Here is a 24,301-nt window from a genome sequence, read left to right on the forward strand (position 1 = left end):
AAATATCCCATAAAAGAAACTGTAATGCTTATTTAATCAATATTTATACGGGCAGTGGAATACATTGCTTCTGTAATTGGGTTAACCCACCGAGAATTACCACCCAAAGCCTCAGTTCCACTCAGCTCTGCAGAGCATTTTAGCATCCTGTTTTATAGCCTGCATCTTTAATGTTTACATTTTCTCTCACCAGTCTCATAAACCTTGTTTCAAGCTAGAACCAGACACCAGAACACCAGGCAGTCAGCATTACCTGCTGGCTAGATTTTCCCGCTAAAGAGGCAGATGAGAGGAAACATCACAGCTTCATTCTTTTTTCTTTGGGTGCACACAATCACCACTGAATAGTATTTGAAATAGCCGTAGATTTGATGCGAGGACAGTTCAGTCTGCCTTTGTGAGATTCAAGAAAACGCAATCTCCGACATGATAAGTGCAGAGAATTTGTGTACAAAGGAAAATTGTGCACAGGGGGCTTTTGTTTGTCGCTCTGTGTCTGAAGATGCGTGTCTGTCCCTCTGCATTGTCCGTGCGTTTGAGTGAAAGTATGTGTCTGTCATTCTCAGCATCCCCAGTCGGACAATTAGAAGGTGACAGTCCCATTAGAGCTGGCCTGCTAGTACAAAGGCTGAGTGCTGTTGTGAGTGACACAGAGCTCAGCCTCTCACTAAATAACTGTCAGTCTGCCCTCATCCACTCTGACCCCTCTGGCAGCTTCCCTCTGAGCCACTTGAACTCCCCTCTGGGTGCTCATTGGCAGCCTTGGCAGCTCCCTGAGCCAAACGTGGCCCTCCTTTCAAGGCAGGCCTCTAACTGATTGGTTGGACGCTGCTAGCCTTAGGCGTGCCAGAACGGCTTTCAACTGGCCTCAGGGTGCTGCTGATTGGCTAGGCTGTCACGTACGCAGGTCTCCTGTGGGAGCATGTGGCAGCAGCTTGGGTTTATGGGATGCAATTTGACAGAGGAGGTAGATGGAGAGGAAAAGTGCAAGAGCAGCAAAAAGCTCCCTGCTCCTCCCTCCCTCCATCTGTAGCTCTGTCTGCTAAAGTACATCTCTTTGCTGTTTGTTCTGCTCCTTCCCTTTAGTCAGCCTTCCAGCAGCCAGTCATGTCTTCACTTATAATTATCTTTGTGGCAAATTTCTCTTTACTTGGAAGACCTATAATACGCTTTACCTATCATCCTTATTTTGAAAAGCCTAGCGTAGAGTAGAAGACTATCGCTTTTTAACGAGTTAAATCTCTCTGGGGGTCTGCAGCCTGCTTGGGGTGGGGTAGGACAAGTACGTCAACCTCTCCGCCTGTTTCATTCCTATTGCAGAATTTCTTTCTAAGGGAGACAGAATAGTTGTATTTGCTCTGTTCTTCTCCCACGCTGCGAATCAGGGAATTAATGCCATTGTTAATGCAGAGAGACCACTGGTACATTTCAACAGGATTCTCGCCTCTTGCAGAGCTCATCTAAATTGCCTGGCTAATGCTGTAATTGGGTTTGTGAGTCACTTCTTAACTTCCATTAATATTTGTTCTCCCTCTAATTGCCCCTTTTTCCTATCCTACATTTCATTCCTCGGTCTGGCTAATGGTCTGAGGTGGAGGCAGTGATGTGCGTGCGAGTGTGTGCGCTTGACAGAACATCTAATCTATTTTTGAGCAGGTACATGATGTTAAAGTTGTGGGACTTCTTTCTCTTCACTGGTTAATGATGAATGGCATGCAGGATGGTTATGGAGGATATTGGAGTTTAAGAGGAAGATGTCAGAAAAGTTCACACTCCAAATTTGTGGAACCACCCCCAGATTCATGATCCAAGTATACTAAGGATGAGAAATATCTGTCTTCCAAAGACTTCCTATCTTAAGGAAAAAGAAAAAAAACACTGTTTGAAGGTTGTTTATTGGATATGCTGCTGGCATTCTGAATGCTTTCTGCTTTTCATTAAAAGACATGTTCCTTGACGATGCCTCTGCCTTCTCAGAGATTTTCTCCTAAGCTTTCCCCCGCTCTTATCACACTCACCTCTAACTGGATTGTCTTTTCCTCTTATATATCACATTAAAGAAAAAGTTTCTCTGGAGGGAAAAAACATCACCCCCAAAAGGCTTTAGCCTTGTTTTCTTAAATTGTCAAGAAAGGAAAAAAAAAACTGACTCTATTATCTTTAAATCCAAATCTCGCTCACAGAAGTGTTACCTCAGGAAACCTTAAGAATTCAAAGGACTCAATTCAATTGACTGTATTAGAAAGTGAAAAAAGACCAGTGCTAGTACCGGAGCAGACGAACCTTTCTCAGATGGCAACCCGGCTCGTTTGTATTGATGGGACTCTCACTGCTTCCTTTCCACTGGGAGCAATGGGAGAATGGGGCACATGGGGCTGAGAGACAGACAAACTAATACGCAGCACAAATACAGACTGCACATCAAACGAAAGGAAGGATGTGTAAGGCAAAAAAGAGACCATATTCCAAAGCTGTAGGAGCTTAGTTCATTTCGTATTCAGTTTCCGATCCATAATGGACTAGCCTGCCTTTGTGCTGTTCTTTATGAGTATAAGGGATAACTGTGTGCGACGGTGGCTGTCAGTGGCTCTCGCTTGAGAGATATTAAACCTGAGCTCTCTGCAGCTTTCCACTCACAGGGCGCCTATGTGACTATTTTTAAAATCATCTGCACCATTCCCTTCTCATGACGCCACTTAACTGACAGGTTTTACCCCATTTGTCGCCACTCTCGCGCGCGCAAGGCTGTTATTGTATTCCACAGGAAGAAAAGTTGGGAGGCTGGCAAAAACTTGAGGTCCTACATTCTCTCTAATTGGAAATTTTGTTTCCATTTTGTCAGCCCATGTTTCCATTTCTTTCATCCTTCACTTTCTTATTCCCTCCTATTTCATTTTGTTGGATGTTTGTGTGGATGGCCTATCACACTATTTGAATTCCTCTTCCCCATCAAAAGCAGGGTACATCAGCTTTGAAGAGTGACAAGCACACAGCAGGAGGGATCAAAGCAATGCAAAACTGAAATTTAAGAGGAAGTTAAAAAGCATGTAGTTTTGCCATTTCCCTCATGTTCAACAAAGAGAAAACAGATACTGTATAACAGCAGGAAAAGATGAGACATTATCAAACACAGCGATTTTCAAGGATGCCTGTGTAGTTCTCAGATGCACAGATGCTTTTGATAATGCCGTTTAACATAGCAATTCGTCCGTTCGCAGAAACGCAGGTTGGGAACCATTCCCGCGCCCCTATGACTGCAAAGGTTTGTTGTCAGATCGGAATACTTTAACCCAAGCGGTGACACCAAAGTCAGACTGCTTAAGATAAGAAAATCAATTGTCTTTTCCAGCGTGGCAGTGTCATTTTCTTTCCTTAAAACCACTCAGTGAGGTGCCACACATGCAATGAATCTGCTATGAAAGTGTAAAAAAAGGGAAATGAAACAAATGAAAGGATATTTTAAAAGAAATTAAATAGCTTGCCAGCAATTCCCCAAGTCAATGGGCAGCAGTGTAAAAAGGCGCAGTAAACCAAATACAAATGAGACATATGAGCTTGCAGCTGAACCCACCACATATTCACACTACTACTTCAGGGAAATGTGAACTAAGCAGCAACACCATCAGCGAACAAATGAGATCTAATTATCTCTTAAAACCTGGCTGAAAATCCTCGAAATCTTATGATTGATTCCCGTTTATGCTGAATCCATCAGCTCCTTAAAACAGAGCACCAGTCTACACTATTTCAGTTATAGATGACAAAACTATATTGTTATGCCCTGTGTGAATATGTGCCCTGTGTGCACATATGTGCCTATGTACAACTTTGTCCACAAACTGAGACTAAAAGCAACGACGACTTGTCACTATATACCTACGAGGCATGAAGACAGTAAGTAGGTTCTATTAAAGGAATCCTGATATTTGGCAGATGTTGTCTTAACCGTGTTTGACAGCTCAGTCATAGCATGTCTGTGCCCTGAGTGGTTGGCATCATCTCCCCCCATAATGCATCTCAGCATGGAAATGTCATTACTTTGGCTTTTCCTGCATTTAACTACTTCATATTAACCATCCTTCAAACTTAGACTTTATACCAAACTCTAATAACTGCTGAGCAGTAGGTGTTTTCATATTTGACTTTTGGTGGCATTGGTGACATTTACTCCTACCAAACATTATAAATAGACGACACTGACATGTTTACCACTAAGCACAGAATATTAAATGTGTCTGCGTTGGGTAGGGATCAAGAGAGAGAACTGGAGCGCAAGCCCCATAGATAAGAGAGTTAAATATAAAAAATTAATTTGACGCAGCTGTAGCATAGACAAAAGAGATGAAACTAATCATAGGCAGTCACAAAAATAAGATTCAAGGGGGAAAAACAACGCTGCATAATTTACAGTGCATTTGATCGTTACCTAGATACAGCAACATCAGATGCCCAACACAAGAGGGAAATTTAGATGTTTTTCAGTCTTATTGTCACTGAATCAATTTATTAATTATGAGTCATGGTAAGTTTTTATTTTAGAGAGACAGAGAGATGCATAGATATAGATATATGTGTGTGTCAGCATTATTCAGACCTTCAGATCCATCTGTTGACCTCAAAGGAGAGGTCAAAGGTCATATGTGACATGATATTTTGTCAACTATATGTTGACAGTCCACACCAGGCTTGTACTATGACATTAAGATGCTGTAGCTCAGCACAGGTCATCTTCTAATTGGAAGGTTGGTGGTTCGATCCATTCTGCATACCAGAGTGGGCAAAAAACTGAACCCCAAGTTGCTCTCCAGTGTGAATCTTAGAAAGAAAAGCATTTAGGCGTAGAAAAAAGTGCTATGCTAAATGAGGTAAGTTGTGGGAAGTGAAACCCTCAAGGAGATTAGAAAAGAACCAGTCCATTTACAATAATAAGTTATAAAGACTTTGTGTCAATTTTCAACAAAATCATTAAGTTGAACTTGAATATCTGCTGCATCTATGCCAAAATATAATGGATTGTTTACATGGCTGCACTCTACACCCCTACAAAGAAGTCATTGAAAACCTCTAGTGCTGTCATGTTTACAGACAGAGTTATGATATGCATGCAAGCACTACCAAAAACATAACCTCCTTGGAGGATATAATTACACAGTGCTAAACACATAACTAGTCACCTGGCTTAGCTATTGTGTTGTAGCTCATTGCACAAAAGCTTATTTGGGGGAGTAGCTCTGCAGCCGACCAAGCAAGCTGCCTATTTAGCTGTGAATGCCGGTTTGTTTACACGTGAACATTATTTGCTATTCGTTCAGATATATGTGATAGAAGTAAGAATGCAACGGCTGGTTATTATGAATGAGCTCTGATCTGATGTGGAGGCAGTTTGAACTGTTAGCGCTGATTTATTCTAGCGTTTCTTCTTAAATCAGTCATTTTTAAAATTAAAAAAACTTTATTGATTCCAAATTTATTCTGGTTTGGTCTTTCCAAACCACTACAGCAGAGGTAAGATGAGTAGCACTAATTTAACCGCCCACTGTATGTTCACTGTATGTGTGGGACATTTGCACGAGTACTGGGTATGCTTTTTGAACAAGCATTTGCTCAATTAAAAAAGTGATCATTAGTGGCAAACAGCACGCACCATTGTCCTCATAATAACAGTTTATTAATAGGAAAGTGATTTTTAAGCCTCCCTAACCTGTGGGGGGCCCTTTAATGTGCCCAGAAGGCAAAGCGAGGTGACTGAGCCCAGAGCAATAAAATATAGAGCGAGCCTGGAATGTGTGAAACCAAAGGATTACAACACAGGCCTGAAAGCATGGATGAGACATAAAAGAGACCATCAAAGCGTGTAAACCATAGAGTCCCATTATTGTGTGACATTAGCCCATGGCACACATAACCCTTAATGATCCCATGGGTGCCTGCAGCACGCTGTCCTAATGACTTCCTGGTTAAAGGATAGTTGTTTCCTGGGAAAGAGAAGAATGCTTGTCCCTTGTACAGCAAAATCCGGCTGTGTTCATTTTGCAGCGTTGCTAGAAATAAGTTAGACTCGGAGTAAATAGATGAAACACAGAGTGCCATCAAATAAACACCAAATTAGTCCCTGTTTATGTCAGCATCAAACTACTTATGCAGATAGGGCGATCATACAGGGTTGGATCAATTAAAGGAGATTTGGACAGACTGAAACTTCACAGTGTGCTAATTAGGCAGCCAGCCGCTATGCTAAATAAATGGAAATGTATTCCTTTCCGTTTCTTTTCTTCTATGTGTTTGCGTGCCTTGTGTCACCCCAAGGAGTTTAAGCAGAACACTAATTCTTCATCTAATTTTCTCCAACTCCCATTGCTTTCGCTCTCTGTGTCTCTCTGCTTCCATCCCTCTCCATCTTTCTTCTCACGCTGATAGCTTGTCTCCCAGGATCCTAGCAGTTGTCAGTAATCAAGGAAATCACTCTCAAAGAGCTACAAATAGGTCACTTATCTGATGTCTGGTCTGATCTGACTGAGACAGACAACCAGTTAAGTCCCTTGCATCTGCCTCTCCCTGCTATTTTAAGTGTGATTAGTAGCCATTCGATCTACTACGAGGAACTGAAATAACAAGGAGAATTAAAGATGGGGATAGATAGACACTGAGCGAGAAAGCAAGAGGAGGACAGAAATCCCTGCTTTCATCATTAGCATTCTATTCAAATGGCTCAATTGAGCAGTTGTCACTCATGGGATTCCCGGGGCTCCGAGAAGCCGCGCTTCTTCATTTATTCAATTTATTGATATAAAGACTCTTCATTAAGAGACACCAACAAATATGACATCTGGTCTCATGTGGCCTTGATGTGGAATTTTAAGAAGGCGTAAGAGCAAAAGGCCGCATGATGTGTAAGAGTTCCTTTGTCTCCTCTTGGGGCTATTATACTGAATTGCCAACTGCACTCTCTGAGCTTTGAAGTTCCGCCGAAGAAACAGATTGCTCGCAAACACACACTGTCGGTAAGTAAACGTGCACAGGTCCGCATGCAGACTCGCAGACCCGTGGCAGGTGAAAATTTCATGATTCCCTCATGACGGCCTTGTGAATTATTGAACTGAGCTGGTCCTTTTGATCCACGCATTGGTGCACACAGAGAGAATCTCTTACCTGTCAAACACTTCACTAAACTCACATACATGACTACAAGCTGCTTCTTATCCACCCAGGAAATGTCTATGCTAAAAAAAAAGAAAAAAAGCCAATTCGGGGTGGTAAATTTTTCTTTTTCTTCATCTTCTTCTTCTTCTTTCTGGCTGTCCCTGCAGCTTGAGCAGATGTTTGTTGTTTGCGCGTGTGTGTATTTCTTCTGGTTTTGAGCACAGAGCCCTTAACGTGTTTGTCTCCTTCACAGATAAGACAGAGGATTTCACAGGCACGTTCTCATTACTGAAATGCATAATGCATCTGATCTGCTCCACATTATCTGTCTGTTATCCAAACAAATGACACTGATGATGAGGGTGAATGATCAAATTATGTTATTGTTTATGCCATAATTTCATCCTGCTTTGATTGGCAGATAGTGGGTGTTGTGAATAATAAATGCAATTAGTCCTACAGTATCTTCGTGCTCCAGTGATTAAATGCCAAATGGAACCGCCTAAGTGCACAGATTGATAGAATTTTTACAATATTGTACATTACACCTGAACCTGCAGCATCCACAAATGGATCCTGTGTGAAGCGAGCTCAGGAAATGAAAATTGTGAAAGCTACAGAGGAGCGCTGCACCGTGGGTGTGGGAGCACCACGTTCGAAATTAAGAGAGAGGGTATCATGTTCAAACAGAGAAATGTTTTATGCAGCAGCCACCGTCACCACTGAACGGATGAAGTAATTTCATTTTCATGCATGATCTGCAGCCCCACAGACCAGGAAAATTGCATAGGAGGGGGAAGAGAAAGATAGAGAGAAAAAAGAGTCAAGACTTCCCTTTTCTTCATTTCTCCATTATTCCCTCTGACTTGTAACCATAGTGATGGTTCAGTCCCAATAAAGTAGGAAAAAAAAAACAGGAAACCCAGCGTTGTGTTTAGAACGTGAGTTTGAAGTCAGAGGAAAGATTATTTGATTACCGCTGCAGAGCTAAAACACCAGCACCGAATTTAATTGGCATCTATCCCGATTATTGATTGATTCTCTCGCTCCACGCCTCCCATAAACCCTCTTCCTTCTACACTCACTAAAGTCTCACTACGGTCACTCAAAGCCTGCGTCACCTTAAACACGTACGCACTGCACTCTCTTGCACTGCTGACATTTTTGGAAGCATTTGTACTTTTTCCTCTGTTCTACTCTTTTAATATATATTATTGGAATAAAGCATTGCAGCTTTTCTCACTACAGTTAATGATTTTCCGTTTTTCTCTGTTTGTCTACAGTAAAACTTGCATATGCAAACTTATCACAATCATATATAATAGATTAAATTAGAAGAACAAATTATTGGGCCATTTGTAATACTTTCAGGAATTTAATGAACAAAATGGTTAATTAATTAATTGTTAAACACTTTTAATCAGCATTGTCAGTTGTAGCTTTGCAACCTATAATCAGCAGTGTGGCCACTTAACTTAAGCCCACCCGTAATCCCTGTAAAATCCCAGAGAAAAGTCAAGGTGTGCTAGTTATTGACTATTTTAATCAGTCGTTTGCACTGCTTTGAGACAATCAAGATGTTTAGACTCTTATCTCTCACCCAGTACTACCAAGCAGGCATCCAGTAGCTGAAAGTTATTGTACAACATGACAACAACCGCAAACATACAAAAATCTTTAAAAAAACAAACAAAAAAACCCCCATCATTTTGCTATGTTTCACATTAATAACAGTTTGGGTTTTTTTGTTGTGAGTTCTTATTTAGTTTAACCACTTTACTCCCATAAAGTTATTTTAAAAAATACTGAGAAATTGGCTGGAAAGAATGTCATTTCATAAACATCACCAGTGGTAATTCTTTATGATTACTAGCTGATTTTTGTTGTAATGTGCAGCAATTAAATGGAAACAAGCTTCTTCCTCCTGCTCCCTTATTCACCACAGCAGGTAGCACAATGTGTGGGATTTGACAGGTTTTCACAACAGATGTAGTTCCTGACAGGTCGCTCTGAGGCGTTTGGGTCTCCTCCTGGTCTTGAACAAGGGATCTGTTGCTTGGTCAGTAAATGTGGAAGCCTCTACACTACAGAGACACACCAGTAATCAAGTGAAAACCAAGTGGGCTGTTTTTTAACATCTTTTGTTAACGTGAGCTCTCAAATGTCCATCCCTGATAGAAATGCCCCTTTCATATAAAAGGTATAAATTAGCTATATAAGTAGTATTTAACTGTACTTTAGGGTTAGTATCTGTAAGTATTTGTCCACAGACAGCCAAGCCTGTCCATACTACTAGAAGGTGTAACTGCAAACATACAACAAGAGAGAAAGGTGTAGTATGATTACAGAGTTATAGGGGATATGTGTAAATATTTTATTTTTATAAAGTTTGCTAGTCTAGGCCCAAACTGGCCGGATTGCTGTTGATCTGGTTCTCGAGGTTATTCATCATTTATCTGTGAGACTTGTCCTGCAGATGCACAGAAAATCCACAGTCTTGGTTTGCTGCTGGCAATGGTAGACCTTGTTCTGCTTCCTGGGAGATCGCTTGCAGCAATCTACCATTACCAGCTGCAGTTCAGTATGGCGGAGTCTGGGGACCCATCAGGAATCTTTTGATGGCTAGGCCTCTGGGGGCGGTGGTCAGTTCTCGGGATTTCCAGTGATGATATCCGGATAGTGAAAAAGTGGAGAAAAAAAGTCTATGTTTTTTTGTTTTGTTTAACCTAAAACAGCTAATAAAAAGCAAAATTCAAGCTCAGAGAAAAATGGAGTACCAGTGGTGTAGCTTTTCAGTGCTAGAGATACTATCTCACAGGAAGTGGTGTCATGCTACGTCCTTTTTCTTTGTCTGTGACTAAATGTGTAAAAGCTGAAATGAGAAGAAATGTAAAATGAAGTCATTGATCAGTTTCACACAGTCCAGGAAAGTCTCCATCAGAAATACTGTCATTGTTAGACATGAAGTCATGTTGATTTTTTTTTTCAAGGTTTCTGCCATAATTCAGACACATGCCATAAAATCTGCCATAAAAGTAAAGAAAATCAAAGATCGGACAACAATCTGCTGGCAGTACATCTATTTCCCCTCAGTGCACATTGTTCAATCTTCCATTTTCACCTCTGGGCTGTAGGTTCAAAGACACAAAAGAGAGCTTTCTGTGAAAATGTTATCATCAATGTATCTATCAAACATTCCACATACTGTTAGTTTTCTCACAAACTTTTAGTTTAAGGTCATAGTGTGTTTTTGACAATTTATGTCACATACTGTTCTGCTCTGAACATTTTGTACTTTTTGTTGCAATTGCAGGCAAAGCTCGAAAGGACTAAAAAAAAAAGATTTTCCTCTCTGTTCAACTTGCTTCTCTGGCTCTGTCCTCAGATCCGCTCCGATCAGGATAAGGATGTGGGCATCCGCTACAGCATCACCGGAGCAGGTGCTGATCAGCCCCCGAGTGGTATCTACAACATAGATCCCATCAGCGGCAACATGTTTGTCACCCAACCTCTGGACAGAGAAGAAAGAGCCTCCTTCCATGTAAGAAAGAAACGCCTCTACTCGCCTGTTTTTGTTTTCTCTCTAGCTCCAGTTATGTCTGTCTCATTATCTCCCAATTATCCCTGAGGAAATGTGCTGGGGCCCATCTCTTCCCCATCTACCTTTCCTTTTAACAAGTAATGTTGTCTGCCAAAACTAAATGACAAGTCAGGGTGCATTCAGAGCAATCACTGCTCTGATGTACAGTACCTTCACATCAGCCGCTCCAGGCGTTAATTGAAGCCGAAATCAGCTATGAAATGAAGACTGGTTTGACAAAACCCACTGCCACGGAAACTGCCATATGGATTTGGGTTTAGCAGTGCAGAGTAGGAGGATTTGAACACACAAATGCAAAGTGATGTGCAGGTAAATTGTTGTGCATGTTTGTGCCATCAGAGCTAACAAGCTTGGCATATGTGTGTATGAGCTGGTATATGTGTGTGTTTCTGTGTATGGCATGCTGATTGATAGCTGATTTACCGTTAGTGGGCTCAGGTCTTCTTTTCCACCTCTCTTACTTTCTGTTCGTGTCCCACTTTCCTTTTTGCACTTCAATCCCACACATTGTTGCAAACTTACCTCATGCACTCTGAGCAGCTGTGCTGCTCATTGGGGCAGGCTGACAGCTGTATAGTTAGCCTACATGTGGCCTAGTGATTCCCCACCACACTCACGCACACATATGCACACAGAGAAAACCAGATGATTGGTCTCTCTGGAACCTCGGGTTAAACAGCTTTGCATATGTGTGAATTAAATATGCAGGGCCACATGAGGCTTGTGCTAATGCTAGGCCATTGGTTCATATACCCACATTACAGGTTTCAATTTATCTCAGCAAAGACTAACACCTCCACTTGAGGTGAACGCCGGTGTCAGAGTCACAACTCCTGCGCGCCTGTCAGCGTGATGGATGGCTGAGCCGCCGATAGAGCTAATTCAAAAGCATGCTCCTGTCTCTTCAGGAAAGAGGGGAGGGGGTGCCTTCATTGCACACACTCAGCATTATGCCAACAGTACAAATTTTGAATGTATACACACAGGCATGCACATAGATATGCATTGGTAAATTACACAAAGCTCTATGTGATTGTCTTCCTAGATTAGTTTGTCTTGCTTTTCTCATGCAGATGATCCTCTTGTTCCCTCACTTGCTGCATTCAGACTCTGGTCACTGCTGACTGTGTATGTGATTGTTGTCTCTCCATACCTGCTCGTACTCTCAACCAGCAAATTGGGATCAATAAAGCAGGCAGGTTTATTATTATCAACCTGTAGTGAAAACAGCATGTATGGTTGAGAGCACTTCAAGTTGAATGAACCTCCTATTTAGACACCGTGGACCCATGCTGCTTGTGATGTGATGTATGATTTACTGCAGGAGAATGTAGCTAGTGATCGACCCACGGGAAATTTAGTCCATGACTTTCCTCCTTTTAACTTGATAGGAAGTTCCCAGCACTACTGTGTGCCCTCATAGGCCAAACTTTGCTTGTTAGTTTTGGGTTCAAGAGAAAAGAGAGACAAGGCTGCTGTTTTTGACAGACTAGCACCAGGGGGAAGTGATCTGTGAGGTGAGGAGAGTGGGTGTTAGCCTGAGCTTCAGTTTTGTAATACAGACCTACTGTGATGAAGCAGGGCACAAGGAGAATTGCAAGAAGAAGAAAAATGTGCTTTTTTTTCTTTTTCCATCTTTTGTTGCATGAATGCATGCACTGAAGCATACAGGAAGGGTTATAATCTAAAAGATCCGGTCATGGACAGCTGGTATACAGCATTTTTTCAACTGGCCTCAAATACAAGTAATTTTCTGGAACCATTATGCTTATTACTGTATTTATATTGATATTGCATTCAGCTACAGTAACAGCGCTGTGAGGCTTGAAATGGCAATACTAACATGTTTATGTTGTGACGCCATGATGTTAACATGTACTAAATGGCTTTAAAAATAGACACTAATGGTAATGTAATTAGTTTTGCAAGCATTTGGAGTTAAATCAACGAGCTGGACACGTTTTTTATGCCATTCCTTCTAAAGCATGTTAAGATGTCTCAGTAAATAAGTTTAAACTTTGACCAACTGCTGGAACTCGACTTTAAAAAATCAAAAGATATTCAGATTCATTAGACTTTATCTTCTAAGCTAGGTTGTCTTAAACAAATCAGGAAACCCATGGCCTCCAAAAAGTAAGTCTAAGCTAAACTACAACTGAAATCATAAGTTATAAGTGTGAGTTATTGTGAGCGAGGTATAATTAAAATAGTGTAAATGCTTATCTAACTACGTGTCATGTGAGCACGCGAAGATCCAACACAGTCAAGCGAACATTAAACACTCTTTGCCAGCTCCCTAATACAGAGTGTCTGTAGAGTTTGCCAACATGGGCATAGCAACAATATGGAACTAGCACAGGTAACTGCCCACTAAATATACAGCAATTGGGTAGCTGCTCTGTGCCCTGCTTCCTGTAAGAGCCACTCATGCAGCAAGCTGACCAAATCCAAACTGAATATTTCATCTACACTATCTGCTGTTCCATACAGCACGTGAGACAGAAAAAACTCCAACAATATCTTGATCTTCATGTTCATGTGAGGTTATTTATGACACATCTGTAAAGGATAACTCATGAGCTTAATATTCCATGCCTAATTAAGTGAGCGCTTCTTAATTTTAAGTTAATGCCATGGAATTGGTTTAGATGACTTGAAAATAAATCACCTCTGAACAGCCTACTGGTTATTTCTTTTGGCGAGATAAGAATAGCGCTTCACAATATTAATTTTACATGTTATGAGATGAAGATCTAAGTTTTTCCTTGCAACGCTCACGCCTCATACATTGGACTGAGGCATGAGTGTTGCAAGTTAATTACTAATTAACTCTCAACATGAGCATTGGCCAGAAGTCATTAATCACTACATGAGTCTTTATCATGGCGGACTGTTGCTAGCTAAAGTGTAGCACTATTCTCAGCCACACTACAACAAGGAGTGAGTATATACAGTTTATTTACTCATGTATACATACATATATTGTACATAGAGTACATATAGTGTAGGAACTAAAGAGAAGAAATTATGTGATTTTGTGACAGGCTGCTGGTAACACGATTCTTAAAGCTACAAGGTAACCTTGGCCTCAGAATCTTAGCAGAAAAAATAAACACTCCACTTGAAGCACCATGCTGGTATAGCTATACATTGGCTAAGGGAGCCAATGGTGCAAAGTACAAACTGTATTTCTCCTCTGTGGTTGGTCCAGTCATCCTAAAGCTCACGCTGCAGAATACTGATGTTGCTTTCCACACATACATTTGCAGTTTGCACAAGGCACACTCATCCAGGCCCTGTGATCACATTTCCAACCCCGCCACTGAGCACACAAACGCAGAGACACATAAACAGACTCCCGAGAACATACGCGGGAAGACACATGCAGAAATGTGAATATATAAACGCTGACACATATAGAAATAAAAGAAAATGTGCAGGAATATACACACGCACAAATCCGCGAGCAGAAAGGACAGAACACACACAAACGAAAACACAGTGTGACACAAAGACAAAAATACACAGCGGTCGCACATACACACCCGTGCAGTTGAGGCAGCCACACATATCGCAGTCGCACATATCACAGTCACACTTCCACACTGTGCAGTGTTCACAGCTGAGAAAACAGATTGGGCTTGTTTGTTTGTTGGGTCTCCTCTCCATGTTTGTTTGCTGTGCTCCAGCCAATGGAAAACTAGCATCTTGAGGATCATTAAGTGGCTAAAGAGGGCTCTTTTGATTGGCTGTGCACGCCTCCCCAGTGTGTAATCTTCCTGCTCGTCGGCGTCCGTGTTAATGTGTGTAAACATGTGTCTGAATTGGTGTTTGGAATGCTCAAGCAGTTCGGCTAGGGTTCGATGAATCCTTGACAGACAGGCACAAAAGCCGACATGATCGGTGGTGTTTTGGCAAAGGCAGGTGCCGCCATTCAATCTTTCATGTCGCCCCACAATGCATCACGGTTTCCTGTAAATAGGCTGACAGGAAGACCCTCCTCGACTGTGTGCAGACAAAGTATTTTGCTGCCAGCGTGTCTGTTTTAGCCAGAATGAGAGCCCTTCTCCATTTAACAAGCCAAGCTGTGATTGAATAACATTTCTGCAGAGGATACGAATGTGTATGCAATTGAATGAAAGTAATGTAAGTCATGGTGAACAGTGCCAGTTTGGTTTCAGGGCTATTACAAAGCTTTGCGTTATATTAGATATCATTAGAGGGGATTGGTGGGGAGAAGAGGGTGTGTAAGAGCAGTGGTGGAGATTAAGACATTCCACTGCAGATGATGATTGCTTTTGTCAGTCTTGCCTGTTCAAGCCCCCACACCTCCGCACTGCCTCTTTGTATTTTCATCTCTCATTTGCTTCCACAGCACTCATTCACTCTTCTCTTCTCTTCGTCCCATCTCATTCGCCGTTTTTTTCCCACCCCTTCTTTCTTTCCCTCTCTCCTCTCTCTTTCTCTCTTCTCACACTGTGAATTGTCAAGGAACAGCTCATCAGACGGAGACATCCATCCAAATGGATGGCTTTGTCAGAACAAACTGAGACAAACATTCTTCCTGAACAAAAAGAAACCACAGCTTGAGCAGCAACACCTCTCTGATATTTTTCAGGCCTCTGGCTGTGCTAACAACAAAATAGGTGTTGTTTGTGTGTTTGGAACATTTCACTGCTTTGCCCCTATCTGTTCTGTTGTGGTCCGTGCCAAGGTACCAACAGGATACTCATGCCCTGTTGGCAGACATGAAAAAGAATATTTGCAGATTATATGAAGATGCCAATTAACAAAGTCGAGGAAGCTGTTGGTACTGAGGTTTTTCCTTTCTGCAGAATATTTGCAGAGTGTCTTATGAATCAATCCGATGCCTCGTTATCAGACTTAGTTCAGCTATATATGGAATATTCATACAACCTTAAATGCTGTACTGAATGCTAATGATATCATTTTTTTCTATCACTTGGGCCTTTTTATAGCTGCGTGCACATGCAGTGGACATGAACGGGAACCAGGTGGAGAACCCGATCGACCTGTACATCTATGTGATCGACATGAATGACAACAGACCCGAGTTTCAAAACCAGGTGTATAACGGCTCTGTGGCAGAAGGATCCAAACCAGGTACCAATTATTTCTACTTGTGATGAGATCATGAATCTAATACAGTCTAATGTGAAAATGTACATTATTCAGCCATAATGTACAAAAAGTTGTCTGCAGTCTTGAGCAACTCATTTTTTAAGCATTAGTTCTCCAGACTTTTTGAAGGTCTTTTACATTTTTTCTTTAGACAGTCCTTGTACCTGACCATTTTCACTGGATTTTTCTGCTTGTTTGTTTGTTTATTAGGTCATTTTAAACTGCCATATACATTTTTCTAGCATAAAAAGTCACCTAACTCAAGGAATGAACCTGTGCTGTCTATACACATATCTGGTGACTCAGCAAAGAACCAATTTTAAATTGTTACCTTCAGGCATTTTAGCTTAATTTGTCCCATTTTCTTTAGTTAAATATATGAAAGGATAGATTTAGGTATGCCAAAGACAGCACAGTTTAACATGAAATATTAGTTTTGCAAAGCATTTCCCAAAGAGGTAATAGCTAATAACCTGGGATACTCTGAACTGGTAATGGAGTGTGTCTGTAAATGATTTGAGGAAACTGGGCAAGTGGAGGACAAACGAAGAAGTGTCAGGCCTAAAAACTGTCAGATGAACAGTATCTGAAGGTCAAGCCCTAAAAAAAACACCTTACACCAGCGGTCCCCATCTTTTTTGCACCATGGAGTGGTTTATGTCCGACAATATTTTTACGGACCAGCCTTTAATGTGTCACGGATAAATACAACAATATAAAACCAGTACCGGTACCAAAAAAAAGAAGATTTATTCAAAAACGAAAAATTTCACACCCAAGCCTCAACTCTCGTGGCCCGGTACCAAACGACGCACGGGCCGGTACCGGTCCATGGCCCAAGAGTTTAGGACCGCTGACTTACACAGCCTGAGAGATGCAAATGGCCCTTCGGTTAATCCATCTACTGGTGACTGAATCATCAAAAAATAGTCTCAGTGGAAGGGTGGTGCCATTCTTAAAGAAGGGAAACAGGGAGAAAAGGCTGAGGTTTGCCGAATTTTACAAGAACTGGACTGAAAATCAACAGGCCTTATGGAGTGATGATGGGGTTCAACTCGCCAACATGTTCAAAAAAGAGGTCAGAGGGAGGCACAACAGCAAGTGTGTACAGCCTACTATAAAACACAGCGGAGGTCTGTCATGGCTTAGGGCTGCATTTCAGTCAGTGGTGCTGGAGATCTTGTCCAAATTGATGGATTTATTAACACAGAAAAGTACAGTCATATTTTGAGCAACCATGCAATACCATCTGGAAAGCATTTGATTGGCAATAGCTTCAATTTTCATCATGAAAATTATCTCAAACATACTGCCAATGCAGTAAAAGCATACCTGGATAGAAAAACACACAGCATGGATTGGCCTCCCCAGAGCCCAGAATACACAGATATAATGTAACATTGATATACATAGTTTTGAGTTCAGCGACTTACAAGAAATATATGTCATCATCATGCTGGTAAATCTGTTTAGAAATCATAAGAAAATACTCCTTAGAGATATTAAGAATCAAATCAGTGTCAACTAACATCTCCCCAACAATACGAACAGCTCAATGTTAGAAAACATGACAAAAAGAGTAGCGTACTCGGCTCTGCAGTTAGACTTACTTGTTATTACACTCAATGTTGTGATTAGAGAAAATGGAAAAAAGAAAAGGTTTTATTTGTCTGCTTCAACAGTGCAAGGTGTGAGTGCAAATGTTTCTGTTACAAAAACAGAAAACAAGATTTAAATATCCTGCCATCACCTTCAAAGTCTTCACCTTCAGAATTCACCTACCCTGCTTACATGATGCGGCTCCCTCCAGCTTCATCCTTTTCCTAAAGATGAAATACAATTTCCGGAGTCATTGCCTGACACATTGGAGACGATCCAGTCAATGGCACAAATGGTCAGACCTGCACTTCCAGGAAGCAATCCAAGTTTAGCTAGAGCACTGCAGCGCAAACAGTACCTGGATGGTAGAGGTGGGCGATATAACCGCAAAATGATATCATCATATTTCTCAAAAATTCACAGTAATGATATTTGTGAAATACTGAGCATTTCAAGACTGCAGCTTTGATGACAGACTACCTAATACACAGTATGAGTGCATTACTGCAAAGTACCATCAGCAGCATTGTAGTGCAATAGCAATGACGCAGCATAAGTCAAATGCAAGCACAAAAATAGCCAAGGTTGTGCATTCCCTGGAAAATTTAAGCAAAACTATAACATAACTGCTTAACACGTGAACAATAACAATAACTAAAGTAACTTCATGTCGTAACTTCTCAGCACAATAAAATTGTCACATAATAAAACTGAAACTGAAAAGTGGACATAAAGTATTTTTTGCTTGAGATGTTGAATTTCAGGTCGAGTTTTTTAACCAGCTGCTTAAAGCCCTCCTTTACCTGCAACCACGTCAGTGATTTCCATCCACTGTTTACTGTTCCTGTCATACGGAGCATTCAAGCAATGCTCCTGTCTCACATCACCAGCTGCTAGCATCTTTTTCTTGCATACCATCATATCATAACTGTGCACCCCTAATACTGATGTGTTATACATACAATCTGTTTTTAGGGGGAGAGTCTGGGAACTCGACTGAACTCTGGTTAAGTAGTTAGGAGCTTAGTTTTAAGTCAACAGCTTTATTTCACTGAACTAATCTAGTTAATGTGCTGATCTGAAAAGGCTGCCTTCAGGCCTTCAGACACAGGATAACAAATACAAAAACTACCTGTAGCGCTAATAACTGTATAACTAATAACCCTAATCTGTCAAAGGATGGGGCAGCTTCACAAATTCTTATTGTTTGACTTGGTGACTGGGGGTGGGTGGGGGATATAGGTGCTATAGGGGCTATAAAATACCTGCGAACACAAGTCTGTAATTACTTAATACCCACTTAATACAGCAATCTCAATCACTGCATGGAAAATCATGACTCCACGGCCCTTTTTGTCATCATACTGTGGTCTTCTCAAGATAACTAATGTAACAGTTCATTGGAAGCTGTGCGGTATCCATATTTACATTAATTTTTACTGAGACTTGCAAAAAAATTTGTTGTTTATGGGCCCTTTTTACATTAGCTTATAAGATCAATGTTTCACCGTGACTCTTGGCTTTTTCCCGTTGGTTTAGACAAGGGCACGTCGGCGAGATATTTATGTTACAGCATCTTGGCTGGATGCATCATTATCAGATTCTGCAGAGCATGGAGAGATGTAGAGCTTCTCTCAGAATCAGGGAACAGAGTTGCGGTCAGTGCGAAGCCAGAGACAAGAGCAGAATGCACAATGTCTCGACTGGAAGAACTCCTGTTTTAACAATCAGACCCTGAGGACCCGTGTTTGTCTTCACAGCGTTCAGATATTGTTCTGCTGCAAGTTTAATCTCAGGGGGATTTGTAAACAATATAGGAACGCATGTTGCACATGTGTATGTGTTGGACTGTGTGTGTGTGTGTGTGTGTGTGTGTGTGTGTGTGTGTGTGTGTGTGTGCACGTGCACGTGCACGTGAACGCTGGTTACTCCTCAGTGGAGCGTGGGTCTATATACAGAGCTCCTAATTAGTGAGGGTAACCAGACATTCCAAAAGCTACTTTCTTTGTTTTTCACTCTGATACTCTGTGTAGTTTCAAATGAAAGAATGTAATGACAAAAAGTGTTTGAATTCAATATTGCATTAAGCCGGGCAAAATCTGTGATACCAATTAACAACAAAAACGTTACACTCTGTACAATATAATTGCTCTGCCCTTCATTAAGCAATCACTGCCAAGTAACACTTGTTTGCGGAGCACACACTGTTAGGTGTCAAGATGGGCTGTGTGTTTTTTGTTTAAAAAACAGTCATATTTCACGTGGAGGAGCACGGCCCCTTTTTGTTTTCTTTTGTACAGTCACTCGTCTGAAATTTGATGAATTTTAATTAGAAAAATAGACCGCGTGTTGGTCTAATTGCATGTTTAGTCGAAGAAAACAACGATTTATCTTCAGCAGAGGTTCAAGACATACTTTTATACTTTTCTGGCCCATTTAAGCGTTTAATACATGCTCAGCCAGTTAAATCTTTTACAGCCTATTAATAGATCCAGTCTAGGATTCCAGTTAAGTGCTGCAGAGCTTTGCTGAAGTTAGTTTTTATACCCACTATTTCTAATTAGCGAACCTGGCAGACAGTTGAATGTGCAGTCAAGTGCTTTTGAAATATGTATCCTGAGTTTGACTCAAATCTTTTGGGGATTTTTTTTGTACCCACTGGAATCACTAATACTTTAAATCACTAAATCTAAGGCAACAAATTAAAATACATACATTTGATAAAAGAACTTAAATCTCCAATACAAATAGAAGGTGCTGTGAGTTTAGCAATAGTGTATTTGCACTGGATTTTTCCCTTTTTTCGTTTTCTCACCTCGTCCCACCTGTTTGACCTGTCTTTATTATTTGTGGCACTTCTTCTTGCTTGACGGTGGATTATATCATGAGGACGAGCACTTTTACATAAACTGACATTTTCAGTGATTAACAAAAAAAAGCCACCAGTTCGCTGCTGAGCGCAGACCTTTGCTGTGCAACCCGTGTTTGCGTGTGTCGTGGATTATGCCGCCGATTAGAAAGACTGTGAAATCTCTCAGGTGTTGCCCAGAGTGACACACTATCTTTCCATGCTGGCAACAGGTGGAGTGAAGCCTGTCACAGCACAGCAGCTGACAGGTGCTGCTCTGGGCAGCAGTGCTGCTGTACACAGTATCTCTCAGTATGCCTCCCAGTGCACACAGCACATTTAAAAAGCATTAAAAGAATTCCAACACATTTTTCCACAAGTGCAGAAAAGTTATGCTCATATTTCAAAACAATATTGCCACGCCAAAAAGAAATGATGTAAGTTTAAGGTTAAGGTTAAGACTAAAAAGCCTGAACTATGAAAAAAATGCCAGAAAATTGGCTTATCTTAAACAAATTAAAAAGATATGAGGTGGTTATGGTTAAAAATATCGTACACTGATGATGTAGAGGTCTGTAACTATGTATCAAATATGATACACTTGGCATTACAGGGTTAAAACTTGACAGCACACTCAACTTTGTGTCCAGAGTCAAGCTGAATTTTGTCTGTAATTTAAGAACCTGCAGGCATATTTTCTCTCATGTTGATGCTCTGAAGGAGAGTTAGTTTGTATCACCATAATGACAGGTGTCTCCACAGCTGAGTCTTTCAATGCTTTGGCCTCATAACAGTTGGGTTTTCAGCGTAAATTATTTAAACAGCTTAGGTTAAACTGTCTATAAGTGTACCTTTCGTCTTCAGTATGCACAATAGAAAATGTATGAGGCAGTTCAAATGGTTTTGTAACTCCACCCCTAAAATGCTAAAAATTCACCTGAATGCATCAAGCGCCGGGTGTATCACTTTCAGCATCGACAGATGCAGCTATCAGAGGTTCTCTGAAGCATTACAACACACCCTCGTAGCTAGCACTGTGCGAAAGCCATCAAAGAGGAAGTCCTACAGGGAACCGCCCTTATCGCCATCACCAGATGTTACTGTTAGGTAGAGATCTGATCGCACAACCAGGCAGGATCAGCTCTGAAATCCACACAACTGACACTTTCTGTCACCAGGACCTTGCTCAGCCCCAACAAACCTGTGAGTATTGGAATTAATTTTTTGCAGGTAATCAAGTCTACTCATGCAGTGCTCCATATTCAGCTTATGTCAGCAAGGAATGAATAGAGCTGAGTCTGAATATAAAGGCATCGAGTAAAGCTTGGTGAACCTGCTACTCCTCATGCAGAATACAATAAAAGAAATCCCCTGCATGCCTCCTGTGGCTAAATGCCTATAAGCTCAGGCTGACATGCATATTGAAAAAACAACAACATACATATCAAACGCCAGTGTCATCAAAAAAGGACACTAGAATGGCCTTACACTCCAGAAAATCTCTGAGACTGCAGCATGAGACAGTCCTTACATCGTGTTAAGTGGGCTCAGATAAAGATTTGTCATGATGGCGTGACTTCTTCAGAAAGCTCTTGTGTTCTGAGGCTGCGGCGTACTCAGAACATCTGCCCTGTGATGTTCTGTCCTTCTGCTTCCCTCCCCCGTCTCCCTGACTCTGACAGCAAGTTGTTCCCTTTTATGGACCCTCTTTCTCAAAAAGGACTACTGAAATGAGAGAGGAACATCAAAAACCAGCAGCAGAGTGCCTTCTCTCACAGTCGATTTACCCTCCCGTGAGGGAGGGGATGGGGGGGGCTGGATTCCCCCCCAACGAGATTTAAGAGAACTTCCCTCTTAAATCTCTGTATCTGGGTGGGGGATGATTAGGAACTGGCATAGGAGCAGGGAGATGTGGTGATGGAGGTAAATGCTGGGGCTCAGTGGTGTTTCAGTCAATTTTGGGGTGTGTATCACACTGTGGTCCCTACTGGCCACAGGCGGTGGTTTACAGCGCCACTCCAGAGAATACATCAGGGTCACGTGAATTTTTATTGACACAGAGGTCCTGCGGTTAGCACTTCCACCTTAAAAAAAAGGACCGTTTGTGTCACATAGCGTTTTATTTGTTTTACCAGTTTGTTCTTACAGGGAAGGAATGTGTAGTAGAGATTCAATTTTAACTTCAGAAACTAGCTATGGGTAAAAAAAAATCTTCTAAAATCATTTTGTACTTGAACACAAGAAACATGTTTCAGCCTCTCAGCCAGACTAATAAACATTCTCCTAAAACCTCAAATTTCCTTGGTGTTCTTTTGTAATATTGCAGCCGTCAGCTTTCGGCTGCTTCTCTGATATGTTATGTTTTCCAACCAGGTGGGATGGCCGCTGGCTTCAAATAGTGTGATGCTCCTGAGCCTTAAGCAGATTCTTAAACATATTGTTTGTCTTTTCTCTTTCAAGTCAAAATCTCCGCTGTAATTTAATCGACCGCACAGCACTCTGACATTCAGGGCGTGCATGCATCTGCAATCTGTTACCCATAAACCATCTCTTATGTGTGTTTGCAGTGAATAAAAAGCCTTCAGAGTCACAAGAGGTGCTTTCTGTTTTTAAATTACGGCTTTGTTTATTTTGACTTGTAATGAAATGTATTGCAGTTTGTAAAGATTAATGACGTGTGAGCAGCAGCTCTTATAACGATTTGTCAAAGACCACTTGACCTTTAACCAGAATAGATCAAGCTGAGAAAGTGCTGGCTCTCTTACACTCGTGCCAAAAGAAGAACTGTAGCACAAGCCCGATTGAATCGAAACATTTTAACTTGAAGCAGAGGCTCAGTACATACAAATCAGTCCAGATATCTGGCAGGAAGGTATGCAAAAACACACACACAGATGCACACAATGGGAAAAGGCAGAGTAAAAAAAAAACACTAGTCACTAGGTCAAATTACCTCCTGGAGAACACAAGGCTGAAACACTTGACACAAAGGTACTGAGACTGGCACCGAGCGAGGGGAACGTAAAGGGCCCTTTTCAGTACGCTAACACATCTCCTCTCTTTACTCACTTGCATCTCTTCCTCGCGTTTTAGCTAATCCCAGCAAGGATGAGAGAGAAGTGCAAGAAGGAGATGCAAAGAGAAGCGATAACGCTGCCAGATGAGAAATTCGTTGTTTCCATACTGCTGATCTTAAATGACATCGCTTATTAATGTCACCTGTCACAGTGACTGGTACAAGTAACCACAGAGCTCTCTACAAAATGCAATAATTCTTTACTCATTAGATATTAAGTTGAATAACTGTGACTTATTATTAATAGTAATGTAACAAATTAATGTATGGATGTATGTATGTATTAGGGGTGCAACGATACACAAAATTCACGGTTCGGTTCGGTTCGATACTTTGGTGTCACGGTTCGATATTTTTTCGATACAAAAAAATGTTCATGCTTTTTTTCTTTGTCATTTATTAAAATTATAAATATATATTTTAACTCAAAAGTACAGTTTTTAAATTTAATGTTGCTGAAACAACAAAGTAATAAAAAAATAAATCTATCTGATCGAGAAATCACTCATCTTTGGAAAAGAGAGTTTATTAGAGAGAAATGGCTCTTTCCAAAATAAAAGCTATACTATATGCTTCTTCTGGGCTATATTCTCAGCAGCATATTAAACATATCAGGTCCCCATAAGGAGAATCATGTGCTAACGGCTGTCTAAATGACTCGGGTAAAGTTTGTAGCATGCGTGCTTGTTGTTTTTGTCTGCTTCCACTTGTCTTTGCACTAGGATGATGTCGGAGTAAATGTGCAGTCATATTCGTTGTGTTCCCACTAGTGCTGTCAGCGTTAATCTGAAATGACGTTAACGCCACAACACGGCAAATCTCCGTTAACGAGCTACCGCGGATCGCCCGTGCGTGGGGCTGGACGGCGTCAGCACGTTAACGAGCAAACTGCGCT

The 24,301-nt window shown here is 41.2% G+C and overlaps 1 protein-coding gene across 2 annotated transcripts in view; it reads left to right on the forward strand.

Annotated features, from left to right (window-relative positions):
* Nucleotides 1-24,301, forward strand: part of cdh4 (cadherin 4, type 1, R-cadherin (retinal)) — a 222,516-nt gene that overhangs the window by 154,945 nt on the left and 43,270 nt on the right. For both annotated transcript variants that reach the window (XM_084927687.1, XM_084927688.1), the window contains exons 6-7: nucleotides 10,526-10,681; nucleotides 15,721-15,865. In XM_084927687.1, the coding sequence (XP_084783813.1) occupies nucleotides 10,526-10,681; nucleotides 15,721-15,865 (301 nt within the window). The remainder of the gene's footprint in view (nucleotides 1-10,525; nucleotides 10,682-15,720; nucleotides 15,866-24,301) is intronic.

This window comes from Perissodus microlepis, chromosome 5, assembly GCF_051167445.1.
Source record: "Perissodus microlepis isolate ML-2025 ecotype Zambia chromosome 5, ASM5116744v1, whole genome shotgun sequence".
NCBI classification, from domain to species: Eukaryota; Metazoa; Chordata; class Actinopteri; order Cichliformes; family Cichlidae; genus Perissodus; species Perissodus microlepis.